We start from the raw sequence: 14877 nt of genomic DNA, 5'->3' as shown, positions 1-14877 counted from the left end.
TACAGACATAAGTTTTTCAAAAGAAGACTACAGTAATTAACAATAGCCCTGTTGAGAGTTTAAAGCAGGAACTTTTATTCTCTCCTATTTGAACAGTGTTCCTGGTGACTTACTAAAAACCAAGTCAGCTAAAAGAGTAAATTTGCTCTAGGAAAGTAAATCAAAAAATCTTCTTGGCCAACTGAAATTGACTCAGGTGAGTCTCTTCTAATATTTACATAATACTGAAAAGATATTTATCTGAAATAAATGCTTGCTGTATTGGCTCCAGCCAAATTATAAAGCACTACAGAATCTTGTATCTATTCTACGTTAACTGGGTACTTGACATTAACTATAAAAAGTTTGTTTGGTTAACTTCAAAACCAATGGAGAGTCATGTATTTTCTACTCTCATTTAAATGATTTACTATTTTCCCCACAAACTCAAAATATTTTACATATATATATATATGTATATATATATATATATATATGTATATATATATGTATATATATATATATATATATATATGTATATATATATATATATTTTTTTTTTTTTTGAGACAGATTTTCACTCTTGTTGCCCAGGCTGGAGTGCAATGGCGTGTTCTCGGCTCACCAGAACCTCTGCCTCCCAGGTTCAAGCGATTCTCCTGCCTCGGCCTCCTGAGTAGTTAGGATTACAGGCATGCACCACCACACCTGGCTCATTTTGTATTTTTAGTAGAGACAGAGTTTCTCTATGTGGTCAGGCTGGTGTCGAACTCCCAATCTCAGGTGATCCACCCTCCTCGGCCTCCCAAAGTGCTGGGATTACAAGCGTGAGCCACCGTGCCCAGCCAATATTTAACATATCTTAAGTAGCTTTTAGGATACTTTGACAAAACCTATTTTTTTAATTTCATTTCATTTCAAAAGTTGCAATAGTCCTACATTACAGGCTGACAAACCCGCTTTCTAAAGGATCTGCCAATAATTTCTTAAAACTGATCTACGGCCGGGCGCGGTGGCTCAAGCCTGTAATCCCAGCACTTTGGGAGGCCGAGACGGGTGGATCACGAGGTCAGGAGATCGAGACCATCCTGGTTAACACGGTGAAACCCCGTCTCTACTAAAAAATACAAAAAATTAGCCGGGCGCGGTGGTGGGTGCCTGTAGTCCCAGCTACTCAGGAGGCTGAGGCAGGAGAATGGCGTGAACCCGGGAGGCGGAGCTTGCAGTGAGCTGAGATCCGGCCACTGCACTCCAGCCCGGGCGACAGAGCAAGACTCTGTCTCAAAAAAAAAAAAAAAAAAAAAAAACTGATCTACCTCTCCCAAAGTTACTTATATTAAAAGTGTGAGAATGCAAACAGCATTATTATTCTAACCTGCCTGATATAAATTATTACTGGTCTCCTGTGAAAACTTCCTGAGAAATATTTCACTGCAGAACAGACATACCCTTCCCTCACTTAGCTCCAGCCATGCGGGCTTCCCCTCTATTCTCATAACATGCCACATTTCCAATTAAGGCCCATGGCACGTGCCTTTCCTTCAGCAAAGACACACCTTCCCCCACTAGCTCCTTAGCCCATTCCAGTCTAGCTAGCTCCCTGCCTCTCCCCAAACTGTTTTTCTTTAACATCACCAAGTCCAGTAGACATGTCTCCATCCCATTTTAGGCCGTCTGTAAGTGCATTCAACACAGCTGATCACTCCTTCTCTCTTCTGCAATGCCACACAACCTTCAATTCAAGGCTACCTGGGCCTCACCGGTTACCCTGCCAGTCAGCTTTGCTGCATTGTCCTCAGTCCTAGGATTTTTCTCCTCTCTCAACTCTCTTCCCATGTGAGCTCATCCACTCACATGAATTAAAATCTCCCCAATGTTTATCTCCTACCCAAATTAGTCTTCTGAGCAGCAGACTGACACAGTCTACCTACCATCTCCACTAGGATATCTCACTGACAAGTCCATTTTAAATAGCAAAATTGAATTCCTGAGAGTCTGCTTCCAGTAAAAAGCTGACTAGCTCATTGTAGACCAACCTTTCTGCCAAGAACAACTTAAAAAGCTGAACAAATTATTAGAAACAACTGTTTGAAGGCATCAGAGAGCTACCCATGCAGTGAGGACTCTGGAGGCCAGGATTCCAGAGAGAAAAGGGGAGTGCAGAGAAGTGAGTCCAATCACCGGGGCCACTTTTCTCCTTGAGGGATTTGCCAATTCACAGAAGCTGGGAAGCCAAAATACCAAACAGAATCAAGTGACTGAGAATCCAAGAAGGTCAGCAGAATAGCCACCAGTCTTAGGGGACTGAGGGGACAAAAATTAGAGTTCAGGGGCTTGCCAAGTAGAAGAGGCCCTGGGAAGCATCCCAAGCTTTCAGTGGGAACCACTGAAGGCTATAACCTAGGAGAAGGGTAAACCAGAATAGACCAAGCCTCATAATTTTAAAGTGATATTCCAGCCAGGTGAGTTGGCTCAGGCCTGTAATCCCAGCACCTTTGGAGGCTGAGGCAGGCAGATCATTTGAGGCAGGAGTTCAAGACCAGTCTGGGAAACATATTGAGAAGCTTGCTCTACAAAAATAAAAGCGAAAACAGACAACAGAACACGCTCACTCACAAGGCATCCAAATATCACAGTTATCAGACACAGACTTTAACTGTGATTTGTTTAATAAAGCAGTTGACAAGATAAAAAATGCCAGCAGAAAATTGGAATCTTAAAAAAAAAATCAAGAAAACTGGAAAAGACAATAATGGAAATTAAGAACTCAATAAATGAGTTTAACAGCAATTACAGTTGAAGAAAGGATTAGTACAATGGAATATAAGTCAGAAGAAGATATAGAATGAACCACAGAGAGGCAAAGGCATAAAGAATACAGAAAAGAATCTAAGACATGGCCGGGCACGGTGGCTCAAGCCTGTAATCCCAGCACTTTGGGAGGCCGAGACGGGCGGATCACGAGGTCAGGAGATGGAGAACATCCTGGCTAACACGGTGAAACCCCGTCTCTACTAAAAATACAAAAAACTAGCCGGGCGAGGCGGCGGGCGCCTGTAGTCCCAGCTACTCGGGAGGCTGAGGCAGGAGAATGGCGTAAACCCAGGAGGCGGAGCTTGCAGTGAGCTGAGATCCGGCCACTGCACTCCAGCCTGGGCGACAGAGCAAGACTCTGTCTCAAAAAAAAAAAAAAAAAAAAAAAGAATCTAAGACGTACAGGACACAACACAGAGGACACATTTAATGTACAGGTAATTAGTCCTGGAAGGAGATGAGATAGGAAATGCAGCAGAAGCAATCAATGAAGAGATAATGAACAAGAATTCTGTAAATCTAATTTAAGATCAAGCTTTGTCACAGCACTGCCAAAAAGAAAAAGAACAACTAATCCCAAGCAGGATACATTTGAGGAAAACCACATCTGGACACACCACATAACAGCTGAAAACCAAACCCAAAGAGAACATCTTAAAAGCAGCCTAAAGGGAAGAAAAAACACTAACTGGAAAAGAGTGACAGTAAGACTGATGCAGCTGACTTCTCCACAGAATCAATGGAAGCCAGAAGGCAATCAAATTACCCCTTCGAAATGCTGCAGGAAGGCCAGGCTCAGTGGCTGATGCCTGTAATCCCAACACTTTGGATCACTTGAGGCCAGTAGTTCAACACCAGCCTGAGCAACACAGTGAGACCTCCGATCTTCACCAAAAAATTAAAAATTGCAAGAAATTAACTTGAAAGCCTACAACTATAATCCTGATGAAACTATCCTTCAAAAACAGAGGCAAGCTTAGCACAGTGGTACATGCCTGTAGTCCCAGCTACTCGGGAGGCTGAGGCAGGAGGACTGCTTGAGCCCAGGAGTTCAAGGCTACAGTGAGCTATGATGGCATCACTGCTCTCCAGCCTGAGCAACAGAGTGCGACTCTGTAATAAAAAAATTTTAAGTGGAGGCAAAGTAAAGATATTTTTGACCCAAAAAACAAAGAAATGAACCCTCAAAATAGTTTTTTCCCATTCATTAAGCAACACCACTACCAAACCAGAAACCTAGTCATATTTGATTCCTGCAGTTCCTGTACCTCTAACCTTCACCAAGCTGACAGTATGTCCATCTGATTCTCCAAAATACATTCTATCCCGTAACAAGAGCTCACTTACAACAAACCTTCACATGTACCCCTGAACCTAATATAAAAGTTTTAAAAAATATATTTCATCACTATAAAGCAACACAAATTAAAACAATACATCATTTCTTACTCATGAGATAGGCAAACATTTAAAAGTAAGGCAAACACTGTGTGCTCATTACAATGCTAGGAAATCACACTATTCACAAGCCCCTAATGAGAAAGCAATCTGTTATCTATTAAAACTGAAGCATGCCTATAACTCACAACTGCAATTCCAGAAATATACTCTAGATAAACTGTGAGGGGAGAGAAGACTAAGGAGCTCACCTCAGTGCCGTTTGTACCACCACCAGTGTAACACTGACATTAACAAGTTCAACACAGGGCTAAACCCGGTGGCTCACACCTGTAATCCCAGCACTTTGGGAGGCCAAGGCAGGCGGATCACTTGAGGTCAGGAGTTCGAGATCAGCCTGGCCAACATAGCAAAAACCTGTCTCTATTAAAAATGCAAAAAATTTAGTAGGGCATGGTGTTGCAAGCCTGTAATCCTAGCTACTCAAGTGGCTAAGGCAGAAGAACGGCTTGAACCCGGGAGGTGGAGGTTGCAGTGAGCCAAGATCGCACCACTGTGCTCCAGCCTGGGCAACACAGTGAGGACACTGTCTTCAAAAAAAAAAAAAAGTTCAACACAAGACAAGATAGACAAAACGTGATCACAATTAAAATAAACAAGATCTATATATAATCACAAAGATAATCTCTAATGCAAGCTGCAGAAGATTACACACTGTGTGATCTTGGCTTTATAAACTTTTTAAAACAAATTAGGGCCGAGTACGGTTGCTCACACCTGTAATCCCAGCACTTTGGAAGGCCAAGGTGGGCGGATCATCTGAGGTCAGAAGTTCAAGACCAGCCTGTCCAACATGGTGAAACCCCATCTTTACTAAAAATGCAAAAAATTAGCTGGGCATGGTGGCGGGCACCTGTAATCCCAGCTACTCGGGAGGCTGAGGCAGGAGAATCGCTTGAATCAGGGAAGCGGAGGTTGCAGTGAACCAAGATCGCACCATTGCACTCCAGCCTGGGCAACAAGAGCGAAACTCCGTATCAAAAGAGAGGGAAAAAAAAGACCTGTACATTGCTTATGGAGGCACACGCACATCTGTTAAAGTATGAAACATATACCAGGCCAGGCACGGTGGCTCATGCCTGTAATCCAAGCACTTTGGGAGGCCAAAGCGAGTGGATCATTTGTGGTCAGGAGTTCGAGACCAGCCTGGCCAACATGGTGAGATACTGAGATACTGTCTCTACTAAAAATACAAAAATTAGCTGGGTGTAGTGGCGCCCACCTGTAATCCCAGCTACTTGGGAGGCTGAGGCAGAAGAATCACTTGAACCTAGGAGATGGAGGTTGCAGTGAGCTGAGATCACACCACTGCACTCCAGCCTGGGTGACAGAGTAAGACTCCATCTCAAAAAACAAACAAAAGCACCATACACCAGAGAGCCCCATATCAAATTCATAATGGTTGCCTCTAGGAAACATGAAAGCAAAAAGCAAAAGGACCAAGGATTGCTAGACAAAAGTGACTTCAACTTTATTCAATATTTATTAACAAATATTTACTGAAAGGCTACCATGTCCCAAGCACTGTCCTAGATCTTGGAGATACAACTGTGGATAAAAGCAGAAAATACTCTTACTTTCATAGAACTCACATTCTAAGAGAAAAGAAACACATAGATAATAGGTAAGGGGTGACACGTGCTAAGGAAGAAAAATAAAGCTGGGAGTAACAATGAATGTGATTTTAGACAGGTGGTCAAGGAAGACTTCTGTGATAAGGAAACATTTGAGCAGAAACTTGAAAGAGGCAAGAATACACCACATGCAGGTATCTGAGATGAAACCACTACAGGGGAAGCAAGTGCAAAGGCACTGAGGCAGGAGTGTGCTTGGCAAGGAGACCAATGAGACAGACCAGAGTCAGGGAGGAAACAGGAGAGGAGTGACGGGAAATGTCAGAGATAGCAGGGGACTAGAGTAGTGGTCAAGGGCAGTCCCCAAGGTCAGAATGTTTTTTTACATATTGAAAAGGCTATGGGAAAAAAAAAAAAAAGACTTGTGACAGAGACCGTATGTGACCCACAAAGCCTACAAGGTTTACTATCTGGCCCTTTTATTAAAAAAAGCTTGGCCGGGCATAGTGGCTCACGCCTGTATTCCCAGCACTTTGGGAGGCCGAGGTGGGCAGATCACGAGGTCAGGAGTTCGAGATCCGCCTGGCCAATATGGTGAAACCCTGTCTCTACTAGAAAAAAAAATTTACAAAAAATTAGCCAGGCGTGGTGGCACACACCTGTAATCCCAGATACTCAGGAGGCTGAGGTAGGAGAATCGCTTGAACCCAGGAGGCAGAGGTTGCAGTGAGCCGAGATCGCTCCACTGCACTCCGGCCCAGGTGACAGAGCAAGACGCCATTTCAAAAAAGAAAAAAGAAGAGCTTGCAGCCTCCTAAACTACAGCGTGTAGGCCACGGTAAGGTCTGAGAATAGGATTCTGAATAAACCGAGGAAAGAGCAAACTTTAAGCGAGGAGTGACATACCTAAGTGTCAAAGGGAATCGCCCTGGCTGCAGTGTGAACAAGGATGACAATGGGAGAACCGTCATAAGGCTTAAGGCAAAAGAAATGAAAGATGGCACCAAAATTTTGGTCTGAGCAACTGGAAGAACACCACCACAATATACTGAGATGGAGAGACTTACCAGTAATGCTTTATTTTTTAAAAAATAGACCTAAAAAATGCAACAGAACATTGACAGCTATTATGTCAATTCTGAGTAGTGGGAATAAGAGTGCTGGTTTCATTATTCTTTGTATTTTTCTGTATGTTTTATGCAGATGTATTTTATACGTATCTTCCCTCCATATTTTCCACTACCACCCTAACCCACCAAGCCCCTGTAACTCTCACCTGAACCACTGCAACAACTCCCTTCTCCCAAGTCCTCCCTTCTCCTCCTCCAATCCATTCTCCACTCAGGAGTCAAGAATATGCTTCTTTAAAAAGCAGGGGGCAGTGGTTGAGAGTACGGATTCTGAAACAGAAGGCCTGCGTTCGAATCGCAGCTCCACCACTTGCTAGCTGTGAAATCTGAGACAATTTAGCTTCCCTATGCCTCCATTTTCCAATCTGTAAATAGTAATATTATAAAGAGTTAATAAATTAAGACATAGAAAGTACGAAGGACATACAGCATCAAGCAAATATTAGCTAAAATTATTGAAATGTAAATCAAAGGAGATATTCCTGTTTAAAAATCTTTCAGCAGCTTCATGTACTTAGAATAAAATCTGCATTCCTTAGCTACTGAATGCCTGACATGGCCCCAGCCTATCTCTCCCGCTTCACTGTCTGTTCAAGCCACACAAAGCTGCTTTTAATTCTCTAGACTACTCAGCTCTTGCCAGCTCCATGCCTTTCCTTCTGTCTGGTCCACTATCCCTATAGCTTGCACTCGAAGGGCATTTCCTCAGAAGCCTTGCCTGGCCATGGGCTTTCCCTACACTTCTCCCATCCCACACTTTCTCTTCCTCAACCTCTTGTTGATTTCCTTTAACACACCTAGCATAATATGTGATTACTTTATAGATAGCTGTTTACCTCTTTTGTCTGTCTCTCCATCTAAACATGAGCTTCATGAACATGGGAAATTTATCTGTGATATTCACCACCATTAGGCACTGATACAGTTTTGATACATGCCCCACCCAAATCTCATGTTGAACTGTAATCCCCAATGTTGGAGGGGAGGCAACTGGATCATGGAGGCAGATCCCTCATGGCTCAGTGCTGCCCTTGCAACAGTGAGTAAGGACCCCTGAGAGCTGGTCGTTTAAGGGTGTGGCATTTCTTCCCTCTTGCTCCTGCGCTGGCCATGTGATGTGCCTGATCCTGCTTCACCTTCCACTATGAGTAAAAAGCTCCCTGAGGCCTCCTCGGAAGCCGAGCACATCCTGGCACCATGCCTGTGCAGGCTGCAGAACCATGAGTCCATGAAACCTCGTTTCTTTATATACAAGCCAGGCTCAGATATTTCTTTTTTTTTTTTTTTTTTTGAGACGGAGTCTCGCTTTGTCGCCCAGGCTGGAGTGCAGTGGCCGGATCTCAGCTCACTGCAAGCTCCGCCTCCCGGGTTCACGCCATTCTCCTGCCTCAGCCTCCCGAGTAGCTGGGACTACAGGCGCCCGCCGCCTCGCCCGGCTAATTTTTTTGTATTTTTTAGTAGAGACGGGGTTTCACCGTGTTAGCCAGGATGGTCTCGATCTCCTGACCTCGTGATCCACCCGTCTCGGCCTCCCAAAAGTGCTGGGATTACAGGCTTGAGCCACCGCGCCCGGCCTAGGTATTTCTTTAGAGCAATGCAAAAACGGCATAACACAGGCACTAATAGCTCTTGTGTCATGCACAGAAGAACCTGGTATTTGGTAGAAACACTATCAACATTTGAGTAAATGACTACAGAAGAATATGCTCTAAGCATAATCTAAAAGCATCCACTTTTTAAACTCTCCAAAGTACAGTAGTTAACTTACTACAGACTGAAAAACAGACAACATTTTATAACCTTACACTGGATATCATGTTATCTTTCTGTTGCTGTCTTCCCAGAATATTTTCTTTGTTTTGAGACCAAGTCTCACTCCGTTGCCAGGCAGTGGCACTATCTCCGCTTACTGCAACCTCTGCCTCCCAGGTTCAAGCAATTCTCCTGCCTCAGCCTCCCGAGCAGCTGGGACTACAGGCCCATGCCACTATGCCCGGCTAATTTTTTTTTTTTTTTTTTTTTTTTTGAGACAAAGTCTCGCTCTATCGCTGCAAGCTCCGCCTCCCGGGTTCACACCATTCTCCTGCCTCAGCCTCCCGAGTAGCTAGGACTACAGGCGCCCGCCACCTCGCCCGGCTAGCTTTTTGTATTTTTTTTTTTTTTTAGTAGAGACGGGGTTTCACCGTGTTAGCCAGGATGGTCTCGATCTCCTGACCTCGTGATCCGCCCGTCTCGGCCTCCCAAAGTGCTGGGATTACAGGCTTGAGCCACCGTGCCCGGCCTGCCCGGCTAATTTTTGTATTTTTTAGTAGAGACGGGGTTTCACCATATTGGCCAGGCTGGTCTCGAACTCCTGACCTCATGATCTACCCACCTCAGCCCCCCAAAGTGCTGGGATTACAGGCATGAGCTACTGTGCCCAGCCACATTTTTTAATCTATAAAAATTCCCTCAAAAAAGGTGTAAAATGGGTGTTTTCTTACCAGCATACTATTTTTCTATGAAACTGCTTTCCAATTTTAGAAAAAGTAAAGATAGATTATTCAAACTTTTTTGAATTTCAAAAAATAAAAAGGCACACAGTGAAAAGTTTCCTCCCCACATATATTCCCCATCCACTCAGTTCCCATCATCCTCTCCAAACAGGTAACCACTGTTATTGGTTCCTCGTTTCACCTTCCAGGGAATCTGCATGTATCAACCATCACTTCCTCTTTCAAAAAACAAGAATGGGAGCACGCAATGCATATTTTCCTATACTTTGCTCTTGTATTTTTTTTTTTTTTTTTTTTTGAGACAGAGTCTCACTCTGCTGCCCAGACTGGAGTGCAATGGCATAATCTCAGCTCACCGCAACCTCCGCCTCCCAGGCTCAAGCAATTCTCCTGCCTCAGCCTCCCGAGTAGCTGAGATTACAGGCACATGCCACCAGGCCTGGCTAATTTTTGTATTTTTTTTTTAGTAGAGACAGAGTTTACCATGTTGGCCAGGCTGGTCTCGAACTCCTGACCTCAAATGACCCACCCGCCTCGGCCTCCCAAAGTGCTGGGATTATAGGTGTGAGCCACCGCACCCAGCCTGCTCTTGTAACTTAACAAGATATTTTGGAGATCTCTCCACGTCAACTAAGAAAAGAGCTTCCTCATTCCTTTCTACAACTTTACAACCTCATTAACCATCTGGGTATGGACTTATCTGATAAGTTCCCTGCTTGCTGATGGACACTCAAGGCAATAAATAATCTCGTACCTATGTTATCTCACACGTGTACAAATATATCTGCAGGTTAAATTCCTAGAACTGGATTGCTGGGTCAAAGGATTTACACGCCTATAATTTTTAAAGCTACTGCCTAAAGCACTTGTATCTATCAGGGTCCACCCAGAGAAAGAGACATCCAGAGCAACCATCCCTTTAAGAATCTGATATAGAGGGAATTTAATATAAGGAATTAGTGACAGGCGTGTTGGAAAAACTGAAAAGCCAAACAGGAAATGATAACCCAGAGATTAGCAACAGCAAGCTGCTGTTACCACTTCTCAAATAGAGAGTAAAAGGGAGGAGGTATTTCCAAGACTCAAAGACTAGGACCAAGGGGCAGAAGCTGGAGCCAAAAGGAGACAAGGCACCTGCCAGAGACTCTGCCTGAGGCAGACCCAGGGGAAATAACCTGTTTTCGTCCTTCCTCCTGCCATTCCTCCTGCCAGTGGCTCCCAGTGGCCAATCCCAGCCGGAAGCCAGCTGACCAAGGGCCTGGGAAATGTTGCCTGCAGGGGTGAGTCTCTGCAGGGAAAGGGCAAGAAATGGACCTGAGCCAACAGGACATGGGCTGGCCCTGCCTGTGACTAATTTACACTCCTACCCATCAATGTTTGAAACGGCCTTGCCGTTCAAACGTTTCAAACTGGAAACAGACTTTTCACACTTGGGGGTTATCGCCTGTCTGAAGGTGAAAGGTGGGAGCTCAGTCTAGTCTTAATTTGCATGTATTTTATTATGAACAAGGCTCAGCATCTCTTCACCTGAAGCACAGACACCTACACTGATCAGGGAGTGAAGGGGGCAGAGAGAGGAATGCCAATTAGAGTTAATTCACCTCGTCTGCCAGGGATGATCCATTCAGGACCATACATCAGACAGATGCCCAAAGAGGGCATGAAAACAATCCCAACGGGCCAAACTAGTCAGCCACCCTCCAAGTAGAGACTTAGCTGAAGAACTGCTCTCGAAAAACTGAAAGGCAACAAAGTCCCAAAGGAATTAAAGTGCCTTAACTACACTCTGCACACACTGTAAGGAACAATGTGTTCTCCTAATCTTGTAACCCCCTACTCCCTCCTCTTGTAACTGCCTTCCAGCCATTCACGCCACCAACCTCTCTCTCCTTATCTTGCATTGAAAGAACAATACAGTGGACAAAAAGCTAAATTAACTTATAAAAACAGCAAGTAGGAATCCATTTTTTAAGTCTTTTAATCTGATCATTAACAAAAAAAGACCTTTTCAATTATCTTTGGCCTCTGCGATAACTACTGTTGGAATAGATTATTTACCCTATCTTTTAAACAAGCCGAACTGACTCCCCCAGATACTGTTCAACATTATGTACCATACTCTAAAAATATACCAAAAAATGTTATGCTTTATAATTTGCTGGCAACTGAAAACGGTTTTCTTTCAAAGAGCTGAACTTTATTTTTTTAAACATGAATTTTAAAGCATTTTTTTAAATCTAAATGGTATTAACTGTAAAGAGATATGTTAACTTCAAAACTTCCAACCGCCAAGAGTTAAATATAAGCACATAAAGTTTATACAATAATTACAATATCACTCATATTTCAAAACGTTTTCACCTGTTTCAAAAATAAATATCCTAATATTGCCAAAAATATTTTTAAGTGTCTGTCACACAGCAAGGGAGAAAGCTACTAATAAACTAAATCAATAAAGGTTAAAAGTTATTTTCCAGCACCTAACATGCTGGCTGGCATTTTGATGGGCAATCAATAAATAAATCCTCATTGTTGAATGTTCCAGTGAGATGAATTAAATGATACACTTAAAACATTCATGTCTTTGACGAGTTTTTTTTCAAATCTGAAATACACACTTATTTCAGAAACTTGGAAAATATAAAAAGAAAATAATCCATGTCACTAATTTTTATGTTGTTTAGACCATGATGTATAAAACGGCTTATTTTAATGGTTGTAAAATACTTCAATAAACTTCCCATAATTTACCTCACCATGCCCCTACTCTTGGCATTGCTGTTTCCAATTTTTTGCTATTATAAACAGCATAATACACATCTTTATATGTGAGGGGTTTAAGGTTGTTACCCTGTGATATATTCCCAGAAGAGATATTAACAACCCAAGGACAGTTTTAAGACTTTTGATATTTAATATCATGCTTTGTTACAGTACTCAAGATCTGCAAATTGCTGGAGCACATTAAAGCCGCCTTTTTTCCTCTTTATGCCTGCTTTTATCTTCAAGTCTACACTTCTTTACTCACAAAGCCCAAAGCACCTTACAAACAAAACTGCCAAGCCAGCTAGCTGCCTTGACGCTAATGTCCAACGTTTGCATATTACAGTTGTCTTTCTTTTCTAACAAGGGAAAACTGCTATGCCCAAATTGTGACAGGCAGGAAACACGACATCCACCGGGAATCCATTCCTTAGGATCTCATGGCTCCAGACGGACAGCCTGACTGTAGGAGGGTTCGCAACTCGGCTCCTTCGTTCCACAGCGCTCCCTTTTCATCAACACACCCACTCGGTGCCACAGTGCTACCCCAGCTTCAACTATGCGAACTGAACTCGCCAAATGCCATGACGGGTGCCAACTTCCCACCATCCTGGCTGCATCGCGTCTTTCAGCAAAAAAAAAAAAAATCACCCTCTGAGCAGCACTTGAATTCTAGAAGGCACCTTGATGATGAACCACTTCATCCTGAAGCATTCAATCCTGCTGATTCTTACAGGCAGCTGCTCCGGCAGCCTGTAATTAAGATTTCTCTAAACTGCTCCCTTATTACATGGGGTTCTGATGATTCTGATGATTTCTCTGTCAGCTCAAAGGAGATCTTTAGGGAAAAAAAAAAAAGTCTAGAGAACCTCAACTTCGGCTGTTCCTGTAAAAACACGGGCATTAACCCTTTGCTTTCCAAAGCGAACACCCACTCCATACAGAGGCACGTTCTTCTGTTTTTAAAATCTAATTCCCAGCATGACCTAGCAGTCATTTGTATTCCAAGAAATAATTTCCAACAAACACGATTCCTCTAGCAAGAGGAAACCGAACGTCAGGCACAAGACCACCTGGGCCACGCCGGGCACCGATCCGACCCACTCGGGAGCACACGCGGCTCCGGGCACACCTGGCTCTCCGGTCTCGCCTCGGTGCTGGGTGCAGCTCGTGACCCCCACCCTCGACCCCACGGAGTTTTTTGCTCACTCTGTCGCGTCTGCCGTTTCCTAAAACGTCTACCCTGACCTGGACTCCAGCTGGCCCCCTCCCCGTTCGAGCAAATCCAGCGACCGTTTCTGACCCAAAGCCAAGCAGACTGTCACGCTTTCCAACCGTTCCCCGGCCCTCCCCTCCTGTACCCCCGAGGAGCTTCCAGTGCAAAACTTTCCCCTCCCGGTTCCCCACCGGCTCAGCCGCTTCCGCCCACCTGAGCTGAAAGGGGGCGTCCGAAACGCCGGACTCCGGAGGGCGTGGACGCCCTTGGCGACAAGATGCGGGGAAGGTCGCCCCGCAAGGTCCCCCGCCCCAGAGGGGCGGCCCCCGAATCCCGGCCCGAGACTCCGGGGCGACCCCGGCCCGCAGCAGCCCCGGCCTGGTACCCAGACCCTCGCCAGCGGTGGACGGCGACCCCGGCCCGCCCCCTCCCTTGGGCCCCCGGAGACCCCGCCGCGGCCCCGGCCCGGCGCGCCTCAGGCCTCCAGCAGGCGCCGCCGCCGCTGCCGCTGCCTCCGACCCCCTCTCCTCCGGCGACCCCCGGTCCCCGGCCCCCGACCCCAGGCCGCCCGCAAGCCCGCCACACCTCCGACACTCACCGCCACCACCCTCGCCGCCGCCGTCTTCATCCATCTTGAGGCCACTCTCGCAGCCGGCGAGCCGGAGGCCGGCAACAGAGGGGCCGAGGGCTGGGGACGCCGCCGGAGCGAGCGCGCGGGAGACCGGGCGGCTCCTCAGCTCGCGGCCCGGGTCGCGGCCGGGCCTCCTCCCGCCGGGCGGGGCCTCGCTGTTCGGCGTGCCGTCACGTGACCCATGCCCCGCCTCTGCTCGCAGTGGGTGGGGCGTGGGGCCGCGCGGCCCCGCCCTCGGGGACCGGCCGGCCCCGGCGGCGTCTGTGCTGGGGGAGGCGGTAGACCCCGCCCCTGGGGTGCGGGCCGACGTGGTGCGAGTGAAACGAAGCCCCCTCGCCCTCAGCATTCCAGTAGCCTGCGGACGGGCGTGGGGCCCCGGACACTGGAACGCAACACTCTGCAAAACCCAGTGGCCAGGGGTGCAACATACACGTGCACTGGGGGTAAAAGATCAGGAAACGAACGCATTCAGAAGTCAGGCCTGGCTAAGCTCGGTGGTTCACACCTGTATTCCAATACTTTGAGAGGCCGAGGTGGAAGGATGGCTAGAGACCAGAAGTTGGAGACCAGCCCCGGTAACATAGCGAGACCCCGTCTCTACAGAAAATTTTTTTGATTACCTGGGCATGGTGGCCTGTGCTTGTAGTTCCAGCTACTGGGGAGGCTGAGGTATGAGGTCACGTCAGTTGAGCCCAGTAGGCAGAGGCTGCAGTGAGTTATCATTGCATCACTGCACTCCAGTCTGGGTGGCAGAGTGAGACCCTGTCTCAAAAAAACAGAAAAAGATCAGGCCTTCTCCTTCCTAAGACATGCATGT

The 14877-nt window shown here is 46.0% G+C and overlaps 1 protein-coding gene across 2 annotated transcripts in view; it reads right to left on the bottom strand.

The window, feature by feature from the left end:
* The window catches only part of CYTH3 (cytohesin 3), a 114816-nt gene extending 100595 nt beyond the window's left edge, over positions 1-14221 (bottom strand). For both annotated transcript variants that reach the window (XM_065541665.1, XM_065541664.1), the window contains exon 1: positions 14028-14221. Coding sequence is in view for 1 of the 2 variants with exons in the window: in XM_065541664.1 (XP_065397736.1) it covers positions 14028-14061 (34 nt within the window). In the remaining variant the exon portion in view is untranslated. The remainder of the gene's footprint in view (positions 1-14027) is intronic.
* Between the last annotated feature and the right edge of the window lie 656 nt (positions 14222-14877).

Source organism: Macaca fascicularis, chromosome 3 (assembly GCF_037993035.2).
Source record: "Macaca fascicularis isolate 582-1 chromosome 3, T2T-MFA8v1.1".
In the NCBI taxonomy this organism is placed as follows: Eukaryota; Metazoa; Chordata; class Mammalia; order Primates; family Cercopithecidae; genus Macaca; species Macaca fascicularis.
Note: the sequence above shows the minus strand (reverse complement) of the source record. Positions and strands in the feature narration are given on the sequence as shown.